The sequence below is a fragment of the Rhyacophila brunnea genome, unplaced genomic scaffold (assembly GCF_057557595.1).
Source record: "Rhyacophila brunnea isolate RB1 unplaced genomic scaffold, BYU_Rbru_1.0 scaffold_17, whole genome shotgun sequence".
In the NCBI taxonomy this organism is placed as follows: Eukaryota; Metazoa; Arthropoda; class Insecta; order Trichoptera; family Rhyacophilidae; genus Rhyacophila; species Rhyacophila brunnea.
Window position 1 is genome coordinate 19,068,192 of NW_028232827.1, and position 19,024 is coordinate 19,087,215.

The following is a 19,024-nucleotide window of genomic DNA, read 5'->3' on the forward strand; positions in this document are numbered from 1 at the left end:
TTGTTAAATTTTGTAAACAACTCAGATAGTGCAGTTATTGTTACATTTTTTTTTGAATAACAAATTGATCAGTGGCCTTATGAAAATTTAGATTTAATTTAATTTAATTTCGAAAACGATTATTTTTTCGGTTTCAATTCCTGTATAACAACGTGTAAAGATGGCAATGGATAATAACAGAAAATTATCGTATCTTTGACCAATTTTTAAATAGCCTCAACCCACCCTTCTACCTTTTAATGACGCGGGCAATATTAAACCTCTCGTACATGTCGAAGTAAGGTAAAAGATGCCATCTCAAGTTTAAAAACCAACAAGTCGCATGGAATAGTTGACCTCCAGCGCAAAAGGATACTTTAAATATGTATTTATTTTATTCAGAAAAAATAGTAATTACCTACCTACCTATTTTGACATAACACACTTTTGATGGGGGAAAATAATATGTGTTTTGTGATACAAATATTCACATTTGCACATAACTTAAATAACGATGTCAATGACAACGTGAGTGAGTCAAATGATAATATAGAAGTGACCTTAGTTAATAATATCTCGACGTGTTATTGTCACTTTCATATGTTTTAATATATATATGAAAATGCACATATCTAAATGAATATAATAATACATCTAAAGAGAAGGTCGCTGGTTAATAAAATTCACTGTACCGAGAGTAATAGATAAGTTCCTGGAGATTCCTTCATCAGCCAATGAATTTCTTCTTCACTATCACTACACCCCAGTGTAGACGTTAGCCACCTCAAGGAGATTTCTTTATTCTCTTTCTCCAGTCGATTACTTCGAATGCTCATGTATTTCTGGTGTAAACCATCAAACCTTTCAAGTCGTGGTGGTATTCTTACATTCTCTTTTCCTTCTGGACTATTAAACGTATTGTTTTATCAGTCTTATTTATTCAACGTGTCTTTTGTTAAATTTGACGATGTCAGGCTCATCAAAAAGCTTGTAGCAAAATTCATCTTCGCAAAATAGACGAAAGCAATGAATTTATTTACCTCATTGTGATGATGTCTATTGTTACAAATACTAGAACCCTCTTCTGTTTTTTTCACACATTATATATAATAAATATACCAACATGCGTGTTAAGGGTTGCAAAAATCCCTGAAAAAGATTTATTTGACTTTTACCTGAAATCACTAAGGGTACAAAATAAATCACGCTACAGCACTATCAAAATGTCTCGAATCTGTCTCTTCTTTTGAAATTTGTTTTATTTTAACACAAACCTCCTTCGAAGAAATCTACTTACCGACACGCAGGCATATAACAAAAAAGTCTCTCTCAAGTAGCTACATTATTATGATGTTGAGGTTGAGATTTTATTCCATTCGCTGTCAAAAGGAGAAATTCGCGGTGAGATTTGTATTACATAAAATACGTCAATACAATATGATCGGACACATGTCTGATGTGATCAGCTTTGACGGGGGTCACGCTATATTTGCCGCTGAATTAGAACGGATTCAAATATTTTTTTGCATCGAGTCGATTTGATTCGACGAACATGAAAAAAATGGGAAATGTTATCAAAGTCAAGCCGTAATTCGTTTCGGGGTATTTGCGGTTTCACTTCTCATACGGAACGTGATTTCCGATATCTTATTTTGATAAATTACCTGTTTTGGAGACGCCGTTATTACAATAAATAATATCACACTTTTGACAGATACAACGCTTGCTTGATCGTCATGTTTTATTCATTTGATTCGAATACAATTTCTGTAGAGTTCAATTTTATTTTCGTTTCATCATCATGAAATATAGTTACGAATTACATTCAATATATTCATACGTTTCTTGTAACTTATATATCTATCTTTTCTGAAATACTATGCTAAAATATAATATATCTTATCATCGTCGTTATTTAGTAATATTATACAAATGACATAGGTACTCATTATATCTATTAGTTTATATAGTATTTGGTGACGCTCTTCAATGGACTGTACGTTGGGTGGATTCTGGATGCTGGGGGAGAGCGGTTACACAGGGATTCATTTAAGGCACTAACATTTGGTGTAAAAATGACTGTTGCGCTGGAGCTGGTTCCGTGTTCGCACACTCAATGGATGGCGATAATAATAATTATGATAGATAGTTAACGTATTGTAGATAATATTAAGTATATTAAATGCTGCCAATATTGGCAATCATTTTTTGTAATTCTTTTAATCGAGATAACAACAATACAAACATTGATTCCTAAATGGCGTCGGGATATTACCAAATTAAAATGTTTGGCTATTTAATATTCTGAATGAATTACACTTTTCGTACTTTTTTGTTCTGCTTGACCGATTACACTAACATTATAGTATTACAAAAATTAAGATATGGATAATGTTTTAATTAAGATTATTTTAAACCTTTTCATATATATTTATATGAATCTGCTGATATTATTTGAAAGAACGGTACTGAGAGCGAGATTTAGACCAAAATTTTAAAATATGTATTGTACATAAATTATATGTCACAATTACAAAATGTATTTAACGAATTTGATGAACCCAATTTTCAACTAGATTTCAATGCGAAACCATCAGTTCGAAGAAATATTAGACTGTGCAAGTTTCCGTGGTTGGCGGCGTAACCTATTATAATGCTCTTCGGTCGGCATATTTATTATTTACAATAATTCATAATATTCTCCCTAAAGAGACTAACCTGGGTGCCAGTCCAAAATTACCGCCACCTCCCCTGAAATAAAAAAAATAATGAAAATATGACAGAGGTCAAAGGAACGTCGAAACAACAACAATTATTGTAGCGCCATCAAAATATACATATAACAAAATTATGACATAATATTTTCCTTATTATTTTACTTTATTTACTAAAATTCTGAAAATAAAATATATAAAAAAATAATCTCTATATATATAAAAATCTCGTGTCACGATGTTTGTGGTCGAACTCCTCCGAAATGGCTCGACCGATTTTTTATGATTTTTTTTATATATATTTTTTAGGTATGAGAATAGGTCAACAAGTATATTTCATACCGCTAGGTGATTAGGGTATCTCTATCCAGAAAAATTTTCTTTTATTTTTTTGACAATTTTTTTTTTGAATTTTTTTAATTATTTGGCATAAAAAAATACCTATAACCCCAAATTTTCACCTTCCTACCCCTACCCTCCCATTTTTTAATCGCGATTTTATTATTTTTGTATGAACAAATTTAATCGTCGTTCGTATTTCAAACAGAACGAAATTATTTATGTTGTTGAATGACAGATGGTACTACGTCCGAGAAGAATTCAAGAGAAGCGTCGCGTCATTTTGACATTTCATTCTGCATATCACAACGCCGTGCGTGCAAAAGTTTGTACGATTTATTTTAATTTATCTATTTTTGTGTGCGTGTATTACAAACAAACAAACAAAAAGTGTAAAGCAATAAACATGCGAAATAGTAGAGCAGAAAGAACAGACGAACAAATCCAACAAGATAACAAAAACGTGCGAGTAAGCATGTCGCAATTGCGTGCACCCCAATCACAAGAGGCATGAGCAGAACAAAATCAACAACGACAATTGGAACGGAGCCAAGCGCGTCGGTTCGTAGTTAACACACGCAGAGCAAATGAGCGACAACGCCAACAAGTACATCGAACATTTACATCCGCTTCGTTCCTTCGTTACGCATTCAAGTACGAGCCAGATATTAAATATTCCGCTCATCCGAAAGTGCTGATTGGTGCTATGGACAAATAATGTCCCCATTGTCATGCGCTCAAATTCAAACATGAGTCAGCCGGGATGTGTTGCGCATCAGGAAAAGTGCAACTACCAGAAATTGAGATACCACCAGAACCATTGAACGGCTTGCTCATCGGCACGGTTCCAGATTCAAACCTGTTCCTGAAGTCCATTTGCACTTTCAATCCATGCTTCCAAATGACTTCGTTCGGAGCAACAGAAATAGTTCACAATATTGCGGCAAATGGTCAACAATTCCATTCTACGTTCAAAATCAACGGCCAAGTATACCACAAAGTAGGCTCATTGCTGCCAATGCCAAACGAACCACATAAATTTTTACAAATCTACTTCATGGGCGGTGAGGACATCAATCATGTGGATGCAGGTTGTGGCTACAATAGCCTCAATTTGCCTAATGCCAGGCGCATCGTTGGCGAACTACACGCCCTGTTGAATGAGCACAATGAATTATTGAAATTCTTCAAAGCACACATGCACGAATTGCAAAGTGACAATCACGCTATTGTCATCAATCCTGATAAAACACCAGCTGGAGAGCACGTGCGTCGATTCAATGCGCATGTTGTTGACGACATTGCTGGAATCATGGTTGGCGACCGCACATCGACGCGAGAAATCGTGATTCAAAGAAGAAACAATAATCTGGAGTTCATCGCTGACACACACCGTTCATACGACGCTCTCCAATATCCGCTAATTTTCTGGAAGGGACAAGGCGGATATTGCATAAACATTAAACAACGAGATCCTGTCACAGGTAATTCATTCATTATGAACATCATTACTCATTTTGAATTGAGAAAATGAATGGTTGATGTTTTTTTGTTTTTATCGGCGGTCATCGTCTACAGCGCTCTATTTCTCTTTCTGTCATAGATCCCATCCCCACACACTTACGATACATTCGTTATTTTTTTATTTAACAACCAAAATATTCACTAGAAATAATTTATATGGCAGAACAACGTTTGCCGGATCAGCTAGTAATGTTATAAAAACATTTTTTTTCCATAACGTTTATTGTACGTACATACTTTGTATTGTATATTGTATGTACATATTTGAATAAAATATATTTTTTAATAATACCATTTTATCAATAAAAATATTTTTTTTACTTTTGCCGTCCCTTGAATCTTGCCGCCTGGGTGTTTTGCATCCCTAATAATACCCCCGCTCGGTGCATCTTCCTTCATCTACTTACTGATCATTGAAAGCTCTTCATTAAACTTACTTGATTTTCTTTACAACATACAAGTAGGTACTCATTATATAATTACTTACTTATTTAATTACTTTAATTAAATACTTTTATTACTTAAACGAAAAACGAGTTATAATAATATACGGAATATTATATTTCATATGCGGTTAAGACTAGAGGAGAGATATTAATACATTTTATAAGTAAACGCTAAATCCAATATTATATTATTAATACAATAATAAATAATATTTTATTTCATGTAATGAAAAAATATTCTCAACATAGATTCTTGCTCACTTATCGTTAGATATAAGATTTGATTATATCGTATGACTTATAAATATTTTGAAACATATATTTTTATAATATTAATTTTTATTTTCAGCATTATTTGAAATATTATATTATTCGCGTGCTAAATAACCGCATACCGTAATGTATAAACTTAGAAGCTCTTCTACGAATTTTGCAAAACTTAATGTTAGCTTCAACTTAAACTCAACACGTTAGCTATTAGGAAGTTTTAATGAAACGACTATATACGAATACAATTTTCTATCATTGAAAATGCACTTGCTTGAATTTTAAATTAACAAACTAAAATCATTTCTCTACCCTGCGGCAGTGTCATCGTTGTCTCAGAGCTGCGCTATATAATAATAATAAGTAGGTATGTGAATTTACCTAATTAAATTGCACACTTTTGGTTAAAGTAGTTAAACTTCGGAGAAAAAGTTGCAAAAGCTTGTCGTATTTCGAATTAACTTTCTCAAACATGATTCAACATTAATTTTTATAGAACTTTTTAATGATATTTTTAATGCGCGACTTTCTTGTTACCTGTATAATTACAAAGTATATTATTTATAAATTTGAAGACATTCAGAATGAGAAAATTACATAATGTAAGAAAATATAATTTCCTTCAATAGCGTACGTACTAGTCGTACTTAAGGCCGGTTCGGATTAGTTTAATAATTTATTCGGGTGGACAGTAATTTAGTAACTATACCTACATGTATAAAAAGACACATTTAGTCGAGTAATTTAGTAAAATCATTTAGTCGAGTCATTCCATTATGTTCCAATTTTTTGGTCGAGTAGAACACCACCTCTCACTAAATACCAAACAAGCTACGAGACAAGTCTAAACACGTTATCTTTAGTCAAGTTCATTAGTTGTCATATAATTTCTTCCTCTAATTCTTCTAAGAAAGCCATTACAAATGAATTTATTAACTTATTTATTTTTTGAACAAACTTAATTTGAAAACTTTTTTTTCAATTTGCGAACAACGCAGGTTTGAATACTGCTGGGTGTCGTATTTAAAAAGAATATTTTTTCTATTGCTTATGTTTCTCAAAAGTGTTTTCAAATTGTGTACCTACCTATGTTCAATAAAAATAATGTTACATTCTTAAATCTTGTGAATTATTCGTTGAATAAAAAAAATAGTTCATTATTTATTTTTGCTTTGTTACGTTGTGATTTGTTCATTTTGACACGTCACTCACTAACGTACTGTGTTCGGATACTTTTCAGTTACTAAATCATTTAGTGGTAACTAAATCATTCGCTACTTGACTAAGCTACTCGACTAATCTGAACCGGCCTTTACTGCTTTCGTAATTACTACAACCTCTTTTCACGCTCTAGTATCTTAGCATAAAAACATTTTTACACGGGCTTGACACTAATCATTAGTACTCGATAGTCGCACTAGCCACTAACCTACTTAAAACGTTGAGTAGAGTTTACACAAATTGTCAAGTAAAAGTGAATTAGTAGCATAATAGCCAATATAAAAAGAGACGCCTACTCCTTGTATCTAAATATCAATTATTTATCACTAAGCACTATTTGGGAAAGGGTTGGGCGGCTTACACGATAATTTACGAGAGTTATGGTGGGAGAATGTACTAACGATTAGTAAATAGCATAGGTTTCTATTCATTCGCCCTCGTATTTTTACTAGTACTAGTACATGGTACATGGTCAATGTTATTGATACAAAATTTATATACGTATGTATGAGAATGTATGGATGTGGATTTAGGTATGGATAGGTGTGTATATACATGATATATAATATATATTATATTAGGTAAGTTTATGTGTATATTAAAGTTAAAAAATAATGTTATAAAAAAGTCGGTACCATGTAAGAGTATTATTAAAGACTAATATCTCATTAGTTAACTCCATTAATTATTTTCCAATATATGACCATTTTTCTTAGAATTGACAATTTACACCTCTTGAGTGTAGTATTTTTATTGTTTATAAAGAATAATGTTCTATTATTAGGGTTTGACTATTTATTATAATATGCTATCGAGTGTATTGTTATTAATAAGATAGAATTTTTACTAATTAGGTTTTTTACTGACACTTCAACTGTTCATAGTTTGTTTGTTGTATTTGTTGTGACCTTTGACTTGATAGGTGGATGATGGAGTTTTTACCTACTTTATTGTATTGATTTGTTATATAAGCTATGGTTAAGAGTATTCGTTGTCAGTGTGTGTTTGCCTTTGGTGAGTACGCACGGCGCCTGAATATGCCGAAAAGCGAAACCCGGGTCACAAAAAAACGACTTAAATGGAATAGTACAAAACTTAATTCCATTAGATTTTAAATGCAGTACCTTCGGTCGATAGTATTAATATAATACATCGTACTTCAAATTGATAACGAAGCATACGTTTTGAATAATCTAATACAATACTACTTCAACAAGAACAATAAATATTTTCTAGAATTAGTGAGATGACAAGCATTTTCTTCTCTTTTGTGCTTTGTTATTTTTCATTTATTATTCAATTATAAGTCAATGAATTTCTAATGCAGAACGATTTAAGTTGTTTTTTTGTATGCGGAACTGCGTATAGCTTTACTCAAATGGGGTTAGTTGAAAAACCCAATTAAGCTCTCACGTGGAAAGTGGATTTTGGAAGGATTCAATATGCGACAAATAAATATTTACTTAATTAATTGATACTTTTGCTCTAGTGGATAAACTTTGGCTTCTACAAACTTTCACTGCGAGAGTATTTGCGATCAATCAATATGCTCTGCGCCATCTGCGAGTACAGTAAGGTACTAAAAATACATTGAATACAAGTATTAGTATAAAATTGAATAGGTAATTGAAAATAAATATAAATGTATGCAGAACATTTACTTATTGGGCGATACATTCACCAATCATAATAATCGAAAAGCTGAGTATAAAAAAAATTCAAAGAACCTATTTGTATTTAATGTAGTTAAATAAATCGACTTCAATGTTACATTGAATTTACCAGTGCATTTTCCTAAGAATAGTTTTTACATGCTTCTAAAATATATATAATCTAGTTACACGTTTGAATTTTTCTCACATATTTAATAATGTAGGTACACGATCAGGGGTTTAGGATCACAGGGGCCTATGTATAATAACACAGTTTTGAGATAAAAACAAATAAAGCTTTTGTTACTATGAAATTCATTAAATAAAGCACATTATACTCAGCTATGTCTTGTAAACGGATATATTATAATATTTGACATAGAGCTTCATGTCACTAATAAATATGATTAGGATGGAATAATCAAAACCGGGACTAACTCAAAACATGCATTTTTTTAGTTAGCCCACTGCGATCTTAAATGATTGCAATAATGTAAATAATGTAGTATTTCTTACTTATGTCACATCTTGTACTTACCAATTAAATTGTCAATTGATCAAAATTTTAATAAAAAATAATATATCTCTTTATTGTGATCGTTCCGGAATTGGATCTCTCTGACCTCTGATGTGCTCTGACATTCTGGATCAGCCTTCTTCAGTTTTCTCTATCCTCTGCTAGCATTATACTGGATGCTATTATATTATCTAATATATAAAAATCAATATTTTTTTGTTTGTTTGTTTGTTTGTTCGTATTTAATGCGCTGCCCTACCGTTCATCCGATTGCGATAAAACTTTGTTAACTTATTGCTTGCACTTGCGCAAAGAGTATAGGCTATACTAATATATAAAAATGAATGTCTGTCTGTCTGTATGTCTGTCTGTCTGTTTGTCCCGTATGCGTTCCTATACCATTCATCCGATTGCGATGAAACTTTCATCAGTTGTTGTGGTCACACCCGTAAAAGTTTCTGAAACAGTACAACCATCTTCTTTTTCTTCTTCATTCTATCTTCTTTTATTCGTATGGTCCCTATATCATTCATCCGATTGCGATGACACTTTTGTCAGTGGTTGTGCTAATAACCGCGAAGGTTTCTGAATTTGTACAACCATCTTCTTCTTTTCTTCATTATATATTCTTTTATTCGTATGGATCCTATACCATTCATCCGATTGCGATGAAATCTTCGTCAGTCGTTGTGGTTACACCCGCAAGGGTTTCTGAATTAGTACAACCATCTTCTTCTTCTTCTTCATTATATCTTCTTTTATTCGTATGGTCCCTATATCATTCATCCGATTGCGATGAAACTTTCGTCAGTGGCTGTGCCAACACCCGCAAAGGTTTCTGAATTTGTACAACCATTTTCTTCTTCTTCTTCTTCTTCATTATATCTTCTTTCATTCGTATGGTTCCTATACCATTCATCCGATTACGATGAAACCTTCGTCAGTTTTTGTGGTAACACCCGCAAAAGTTTCTGAATTAGTACAACCATCTTCTTCTCCTTCTTCTATTCTATATTCTTCTATTCATCCGATTGCAATAAAACTTTCATCAGTAATTGTGCCAACACCCGCAAAGGTTTCCAAATTAGTACAACCATCTTTTTCTTCTATTCCATCTTCTTCTATTCGTATGCGTTCCTATACCATTCATCTGATTGCAATGAAATTTTGATCAAGTGTTGTGCTCACGCCCGCAAAGGTTTATGAATTGATACAACTATTTTCTTCTTCTTTTTTTTCTATTCTATCTTCTTCTATTAGTATGCGTTCTTATACTATTCATCCGATTGCGATAATATTTTGACCAGTTGTTGTGCGCACGCCCGCAAAGGTTTCTGAATTAGTACAACCGTCTTCTTCTTCTATTCTATATTCTTCTATTTGTATGCTTCCTATTCCATTCATCCGATTACAATAAAACTTTCGTCAGTAATTGCGCCAACACCCGCAAAGGTTTCTGAATTAGTACAACCATCTTCTTCTATTCCATCTTCTTCTATTCGTATGCGTTCCTATACCATTCATCTGATTGCGATGAAATTTTGACAAGTTGTTGTGCGCACGCCCGCAAAGGTTTCTGAATTAATACAACTATTTTCTTCTTCTTTTTCTTCTATTCTATCTTCTTCTATTCTATCTTCTTCTATTCGTATGCGTTCTTATACTATTCATCCGATTGCGATGACATTTTGACCAGTTGTTGTGCGCACGCCCGCAAAGGTTTCTAAATTAGTACAACCGTCTTCTTCTTCTATTCGTATGCGTTCTTATATCATTCATCTTATTGCAATGAAATTTTGATTAAGTATTATGCTCACGCCCGCAAAGGTTTCTGAATTGATACAACCATTTATTCTTCTTTTTCAGCTATTCTATCTTCTTCTATTCGTATGCGTTCTTATACTATTCATCTGATTGCGATGACATTTTGACCAGTTGTTGTGCGCACGCCGGCAAAGGTTTCTAAATTAGTAGAACCGTCTTCTTCTTCTTCTATTTGTATGCGTTCCTATACCATCCATCCAATTGCAATGAAATTTTGATTAAGTATTATGCTCACGCCCGCAAAGGTTTCTGAATTGATACAAGCATTTATTCTTCTTTTTTAGCTATTCTATCTTCTTCTATTCGTATGCGTTCTTATACTATTCATCTGATTGCGATGACATTTTGACCAGTTGTTGTGCGCACGCCGGCAAAGGTTTCTAAATTAGTAGAATCGTCTTCTTCTTCTTCTATTTGTATGCGTTCCTATACCATCCATCTAATTGCAATGAAATTTTGATTAAGTATTATGCTCACGCCCGCAAAGGTTTCTGAATTGATACAAGCATTTCTTCTTCTTTTTCATCTATTCTATCTTCTTCTATTCGTATGCGTTCCTATACCATTCATCCGATTGCAATGAAATTTTGATCAAGTGTTGTGCTCACACCCGTAAAGGTTTATGAATTGATATAACTATTTTTTTCTTCTTTTTCTTCTATTGTATCTTCTTCTATTCGTATGCGTGCTTATACTATTCATCCGATTGCGATGACATTTTGACCAGTTGTTGTGCGCACACCCGCAAAGGTTTCTAAATTAGTACAACCGTCTTTTTCTTCTTCCTCTTCTTCTGAATTAGAAAATCATCATCTTCTATTCGTATGAGTTCCTATACCATTCATCCGATTGCGATGAAACTTTTGTCAGAAGCTGTGCGGACACCTGCAAAGGTTTCTAAATTAGTATTATATAAAATACAAAGTTTGTTGTTTGTTTGTTTCATCCAATTTTGGTTTTTTACTGCATAATAATATCATTAATAATGTTTGCATATTTTGGATTCGATTTTAATTTAGTGTTTTTTTTGTTTGACCTTAACTCGTATTAGAATTATTTTCATATTGCCATATTGTATTACACAGATATTTTAATATTAAAAAAATAATTACCTCTTATTATTTTTTAAATATCTAAGATAAATATAACCACGAAGCGACCCTGTGCCAAGACGGGTACTTCAGCTAGTATATTATAAAAATTGCTTGAACTATTCAATTCTATACGAAACCTTTATGAAACTAATTTTATGGAATTGTAAGTATTTTTTTAAGATAAATTTTCAACTTAATTTATACAATTTGTATATGCTATTTGACAGTGTCGCATCTCACGAGGTCGCAGAAAACTATCGCGATCAATCGTTCGAATGCACGTCAAACAGGTACCGACGACCAGAATAGATATATATAACGATGAAAGTCATCTGCGAGATACTTCCGTGATTTGAACATGCACTTTATACCTAGAGATATCATTTATTCCGGATACAACCATGTATTGGAACACTCGTCGCAGGTCTGAATAGAACACAGGTCTACATTAAGGATCACACACGGTTCATCAAATTTTATATTTATTTTCTATGTACTCTATAGTGTAAGTGCTAGTCATAGTGCCGCATGACCATTTATCATTTTTTGTTGGCAGAAATAGTTTATTCCATGTAAACAATTATATTAAATACCCTTTTCTGTCGGCGACCAACACGTCATAGTTCTGTATATTTTTTTAACTTTCTTATGTGACTACTATGACCTACTATAACTACAACCATGAGCTTTTTATGCTATTGGATAATTTTGATGATACGAGGGTGGGTCAATAATTCCTTAGAAAAAAGCATTAAAACAGTTTTTATTTTTGTATTTTTTTTTTATTTCTCAACATAATCTCCTTGGAGCTCAATACACTTGGTTAGACGTTTCTCAATTTTTTTTAAACCGTCAGAAAAATAAGTTTTCGGAAGGTCCTCAAAATAAGCATTTGTCCGATCGATGACTTCTTCATTTGAAAAAAAACGTTGTCCACTTAGCCATTTTTTTAAGTTTGGGAAAAGGAAAAAGTCACTGGTCAATAATTTATTAGTGGATACTTCTTGATGAAAATTGTAAAAGTATTCCAAAGTTGTCGGTGATTTTGTACATTTTGTTATTATAAGTATGACGTACTTTAATATTTATTTATTTTGGCCATAGGTCATTAGGTTTATTAACCATTTTATTTTTAGTGCTAAATCTGGCGAATACGGTGGGTGGTCGACCAATTCGAACTTCAATTCTTCAATTTTAGCCATTGATCGTAAACATGTGTGAACACGGGCATTGTCCTGATGAAAGAGGATTTTTTTCCTGTTTAAATGAGGCCGTTTTTCTTCAATTTCGTTTTTTGGCTGGTCCAATAAAGATGCATAATAATCCCCTGTTATTGTTTTTCCTTTTTCCAAATAGTCAACGAAAATAATTTCACGTGCATCCCAAAATACAGTAGCCATAACCTTACCAGCTGATTTTACGGTTTTCGCCTTCTTTGGACATGGTTTGTCTTCGCAATCCACTGCTTTGACTGTTCTTTCATCTCGGGAGTATAGTGGTGTATGCATGTTTCATCTACAGTCACAAAGCGACGAAAAAATTCATCCGGATTGCGTTGCATGAGCGACAACAGGGCTTTAGAGGCCACCACCCTATTGCGTTTATTGTCGACTGTAAGCAAACGCGGCACCCATCTTGCAGAAATATTTTTCATGCCCAATTTGTCATGTAAAATAGAAATGACGCTACCTTTTGAGATCCCTGTAACCTCAATTATCTCACTCAACTTTAATCTTCGGTCACTTAATACCATATCGTGGATTTTATTGATCATTTCTGGTGTAGTCACCTCTACAGGACGTCTTGAGCGTGGTTCATCCTTTGTTGATGTACGACCACGTTTAAATTCATTTAACCAGTTATAAATAGTTGCAAGTGAAGGAGCAGATATGCAGTAAACTAAATCCAACTCATTTTTTATTTCCTTTGCTGTTAACCCTTTTATATTAAAATGTTTAATAACAGCTCTAAACTCAATTTTCTCCATTTTCCATTTTTCCATTTTCCACAAGCATTTTTTTTTTAAATGTACGAGAAACACACAACAACCCGACCAATCTGATTGAAACTTCTCAGCATACTGAATCGGTAGTGCCGCTGCATGAAAACAAACCGCTTACAGTACTAGTCGCGCCACTTGTCGGCTTTTCTAAGGACTTATTGACCCACCCTCGTATCTTTAGATATCAGCTAGGTACGTGATGCATAAGTTTTATCAAACACCAATGCGTTATGTCATTACAGTATGTATTTAAAAAATGTACTACTCGCCAATGTATATTTGACAGATTGTGGGAACTATAAATTAAGGCAGCGGCCGTGACCTGTGACGTAGATTATTTATCAAAATAGCTGCATCTCAATTTTCAATATGTAATTGACGTACTCTATCTCACTCTAAAAGTTGACACAACAAAGAGAGGGGGTGTTTAAAACTCATTTGCTGCTGACTAGATAATGAATTTTTAATTACCACCTTTAAAATGCACGTTAATTACATCGATCAGCCGCCTGGTCATTACGCGCCAGGTGCGTCTTCAGCGTCCAAAGTATTAAAGATAGTACTTTTTACAATTAACTTCGTGTGATAAATAACCGCTTGAATACATAAAGCGATATATTAGAATAGCCTTGCTGAGACATAAGTCCATGTCTTTCGGTGGCTTTGTGGCATACAGGAAGACTTGCAAATGCAGATTTAGTATATTATTATTTAAATGTGATTAATCATTAGAAATAACCAACACAATTCGTTATATATTATATTTTTTTAATTATCTATAGTATAAATGTACAATTATTATAATCACAAAATATAACACCAGTTTTATTACAACGGATATTCCCAATTGGTAGCAGATAGTATTATAATACAATATTTATACCATTTTTGTTCACACATACAAATTTTAAAAATCACACAAAATATAATATAATTTAACCAAGATTAAATACCAATCAAACCTAAAGTCTATGTTATATACACTGCAGAAGGAACAAAATAAACTTTGTTGATGTTATTACTAAAAACAACGAGTTATGTTGAACCTAATCATATCAAATAGGTGAATGCTAACCTAATTGAACGTATATTTAATTATTGCTTTATTCCTCAGGTTTCACCATGTACACGACGTGCGTCATCTGGCTGGCATTTGTCCCTCTCTACTTTGGCACTGGAAATCACGTGCCTCTGAGGATAACGAGCATGTCCGTCACCATTTCGCTGAGCGCCAGCGTCACAGTAGCCTGTCTCTTCTCCCCTAAGGTATGCTATTATTTTAATACGTATAATTTATTACACGTTTAACCTAGGGTAGTTTCCTTATTCAATTCTAACGTACCTTTGCTAGTTATTATCAAACTATTGCCCAGAGAGCAGTAGTTCGACTTAAATACACAGTTGCTCCTTAGAAAGCATGTGACGTCTGCAGTGGTTAAGGACGAGAATGACAATTTAAAGTTATATATTAGTCACGAAATAATATGGCAATGCAAATACATGGGCTGTAAAAGCACAATATTAAACAGGATTAAAATAGTTTATTCAATGGATTGATCTTTTTTCCAAGGACATGAATAAAGTTTTGAATTTAGTAATACAGTAATTTTGCGTATCAAACTATTATCCGGCGTGTAAAAATTTCTACCCCGGTATCAACGCCATGCTACTTAGCGATGCGTTGTATTTTTAATGAATCTCATACATAATTGGACAGCTGATATCTTTCTTTCTGAGTAATATTTTAAAATGAAATAGTCATCAAGTGTATGTAATATGTACATTAATTCACGTTTAATTAGCAATGGAATTGAAACTAAAATAGTTTGCATATCAATAGTTAAATATTATTATGATATAGTTTGGCATAAAAAAGCTAGACGATTACCGTTTTTATTTTTTCAATATTTCGACGCCAGTTGTTCCGTGTGCTCGGCGACAGTCGGACGTCACCAAACGAGATAGCGAGTGTTTACAAATAAATAATAACCAGTTGTGCGTGCGGCGTAACAATAAATTATTGTTACAAAGTTGTTTACATTTAAGTGTCTCTGACTACAGGGGCGCTTATTAAAAATCAAAAATACAACGTTGCCAGCAATGGATCACCAAAAAGAAACCCAACAAACAATGTCTTATGCATCAGTTGCTCAAAAAATGCAATTTCCGAAGAAGGAGCAAGCCATCGTTTTAGATGCTATCGAGGGCATCTCTATACGAGAATATACACTGTCAATCGGGAATAAGGTAGGTCCATGTCATATAAGATATGTATCTAGGATTTCCCAGGGAAGAATATGTATATACTTGAGTAGTGAAGAACAAGCAGATAAATTAACAGTAAATCAAGAAACAGTTAAAATTGGAAACCACGTACTAGAAATCAGGCCGCTGATCACCAAATCAAAGAGGATAATAATATCAAACGTGTGTCCTATAATCCCACACAGCGTTCTGGAATCAAAACTCAACGAATTAAACATAAAAACTACTTCACGTATTACAAGCATCAGAGCTGGTATTAACGAACCGGGCTATGCACATATTTTAAGTTTCCGGAGACAGGTTTATGTAAGCCCAGAAGACACAATTAAACTGCCAGAGTCAATGCAAATAAATTTTAATAATACCCTGTACTGGATTTACTTCTCCACCAAAAAATTGACATGCTTTATATGCAAAGAAGAGGGCCATCTGGCCAAATATTGTAAAACAACTGGAAATAATGAACCTCACACTGTACAATTGCCTGACTCTCTCAATGTACCAAAAGTGTTAACCTCTCTTTCGTTAGAGAGAAAAAATACACTCCAGGAGGATGAACTAGCCGCAGATATAGAGTCGGACAACTCTATTATCAACAAGGATACGCCAATCGGTTCAAAAAGGCCGTTGACCAGTCCAACTGATATCAGCAGCGTAGAATTTGAATTTGAAGATACAGTGAAAAATAATGCAATCTCACGCATTTCTGCACTCCAACAGACACCAAAAAAATCAAAAAAAGAAAGAAAAAAAGTATCCACTGAGGATACAAATGAACTTTTGTTACCTGCCAAGGAACATGTTGAAAGTAATCGTCATAGATTTCCAATCGATAATGAAACATTACTCAGTTTCCTTGTGAAAACACATAGAAATCCCAATACCGAAATGATTGCTAATGAATTTACTACTGATATAGAAGCTCTTAATAACATGCTAACAGAAATCTATAGTCATTTAAAAGAACGCAGCATTAAAAGTCGCATAACAAAGATCAAGAAAAGACTCAGTAATCCACAATTAAAAGTTTCCAGTAAAGATATTAGTTCGTTGGAAGGACAAGAGGAACAATAACATAATGCATAATTCCAGCAACAAAGTTAACCAATTTATTCAATCTTATATACGTATTGTTTTCTGGAATACAAGAAGCATTCTTAATAGACTAGAGGAGCTTAGAGTGATGCTAGATGAAATTGATATTTTTATAGGCGTGGAAACATGGTTAAACGACACCATTCCTCACATAGTTATTAGCTTCCCAGGTTTTATGGTGCTTCGGCGAGACAGGACGTACGCCAGAGGAGGAGGTATAATTTTCATTATTAGAAATACTATAGCTTACAAAACTATTAACAACCTCATCATTCCGAACATATCCACTGAAGTTTTGGGCATTACACTGACTAACCTTAAAGATAAAATTAATATCATTGCAGTTTATAGGCCCCCGAGCAATAGCGGAAATAATACAAATCTGTCGCTTCAGGAATGGGATCAAGTTTTTAGTAATACTCTATTAGATGATAAAACCATATTGGTGGGAGACTTCAATGCCCACAATGTCGCGTGGAATTGCAATAGAAATGATATAAATGGTTCTAGAATCATCTATACTTTAGCTGATTACGACTTAATTTTAATAAACAATAATACTAAAACCCGTATTGATCTGCGACGAGGTACAAAATCAAATATTGATTTAGTTTTTTCTTCTCCTAATCTTCTACAACAGATTGTATTAAATATAGATGAAAACCCCCGGGGATCGGATCACTATCCAGTGCGTATTAATTTATCTGTACAAAAAGCAATTTATTTCAAAAAGACTTTCAAGTTGCAGACCAAAAAAACCAATTGGGTTAAATTTAAAAATACAATGGCTGAAAATATTAATGAATTCAAAACAGATTCTTTTCTCAGTTTAAGTTCAGTCTCGCAGTATAAATTCCTCATTAAAAAAATCACACAAGCAATCATAGACTGCACCCCAAAAAAAGGGAATAATCCCCAATTTCGCCATAGCAATCCAGTAGAATGGTGGGATTCAGAGTGTGATAAGGTAAAGAGAAAAAGAAAAGCTGCCTTAAAAAAATGGGAATTTACCTTAGATTTTAAAGACTTAATTGAATACAAAAAGAATGCTGCCATAGCTAAAAAAACTTTTAAAAAGAAAAAAAGTGACTGCTTTCGAAAATTTGCAGAGACCATCAATTTTAGCACAGACCTTAAGTATACATGGGAAAAAGCAAAAATTTTTAAAAACAAATGGATAAAAATTAGACCCGATAGTATTGAACAAAATATGCAAAATAAAGAGAAAATTGAAGCTGCTCTTGAAAAACTATGCCCACCGTGGGTTCCAAGTAACCCTAACATTTTCCCTGTTACCAAAAATAACACGCTATTCGACACTCACTTTAGTTTCATAGAATTCAGCATAGCATTAAATTCTCGTCAACATAATTCCGCACCTGGAACGGACGGGATAACGTATGAAGTCATTAATATGCTTCCCACTCCAATAAAACATATATTCCTTGACATTTTTAACCTCATGTTTCATAGCATGGAATTCCCTGACGAATGGAAAAGCATATTTATACATTTTATTAATAAACCTAATTCGGATAGCTTAAGACCTATTGCACTGACCTCATGTGTCTGCAAAATCTTAGAAATCATGGTCGCAAATAGATTTCGCTGGTGGCTGGAAAGAGAAAAAATTATCCCAGATACACAAACCGGATTCAGGAAAGGTTTTTCCTGTGCGGATAACCTAACAAATGTTGCAATGTATATTGAAGAATCTTTTAATGAAAAAAAACATACGCTAGGTATTTTTTGGACGTGATTGGAGCCTTCAATAACGTTCAATCAGATATTCTCGTTGAAATATTGGCACAAATAGGGTGCCCCTTTAAACTCGTTAAATTCTGTTTTTTTCTTGTCTACGAGAGATTAATCTATACTAATTCAAACATAAATCTCCCGAGGACACTGTATAAAGGCGTTCCTCAAGGAGGAATTTTAAGTCCGCTGTTTTACATTATATACGTTAGCCACATTGTTCGCAATATACCGAAAGCTATAACAGTCTCCCAATTTGCAGACGATATATCTTTGTTCCTTAAAACTAAAGACCCCAATCAGGATAAAAATATAATGGAATATAATGGA

The 19,024-nt window shown here is 33.4% G+C and overlaps 1 protein-coding gene across 1 annotated transcript in view; it reads left to right on the top strand.

Moving 5' to 3' along the window:
- LOC147073791 (metabotropic glutamate receptor 2-like) overlaps nt 1-19,024 on the top strand; it is a 411,881-nt gene that overhangs the window by 378,997 nt on the left and 13,860 nt on the right. The window contains exon 14 of the mRNA XM_085944815.1: nt 14,694-14,845. Coding sequence (XP_085800941.1) covers nt 14,694-14,845 — 152 coding nt within the window. The remainder of the gene's footprint in view (nt 1-14,693; nt 14,846-19,024) is intronic.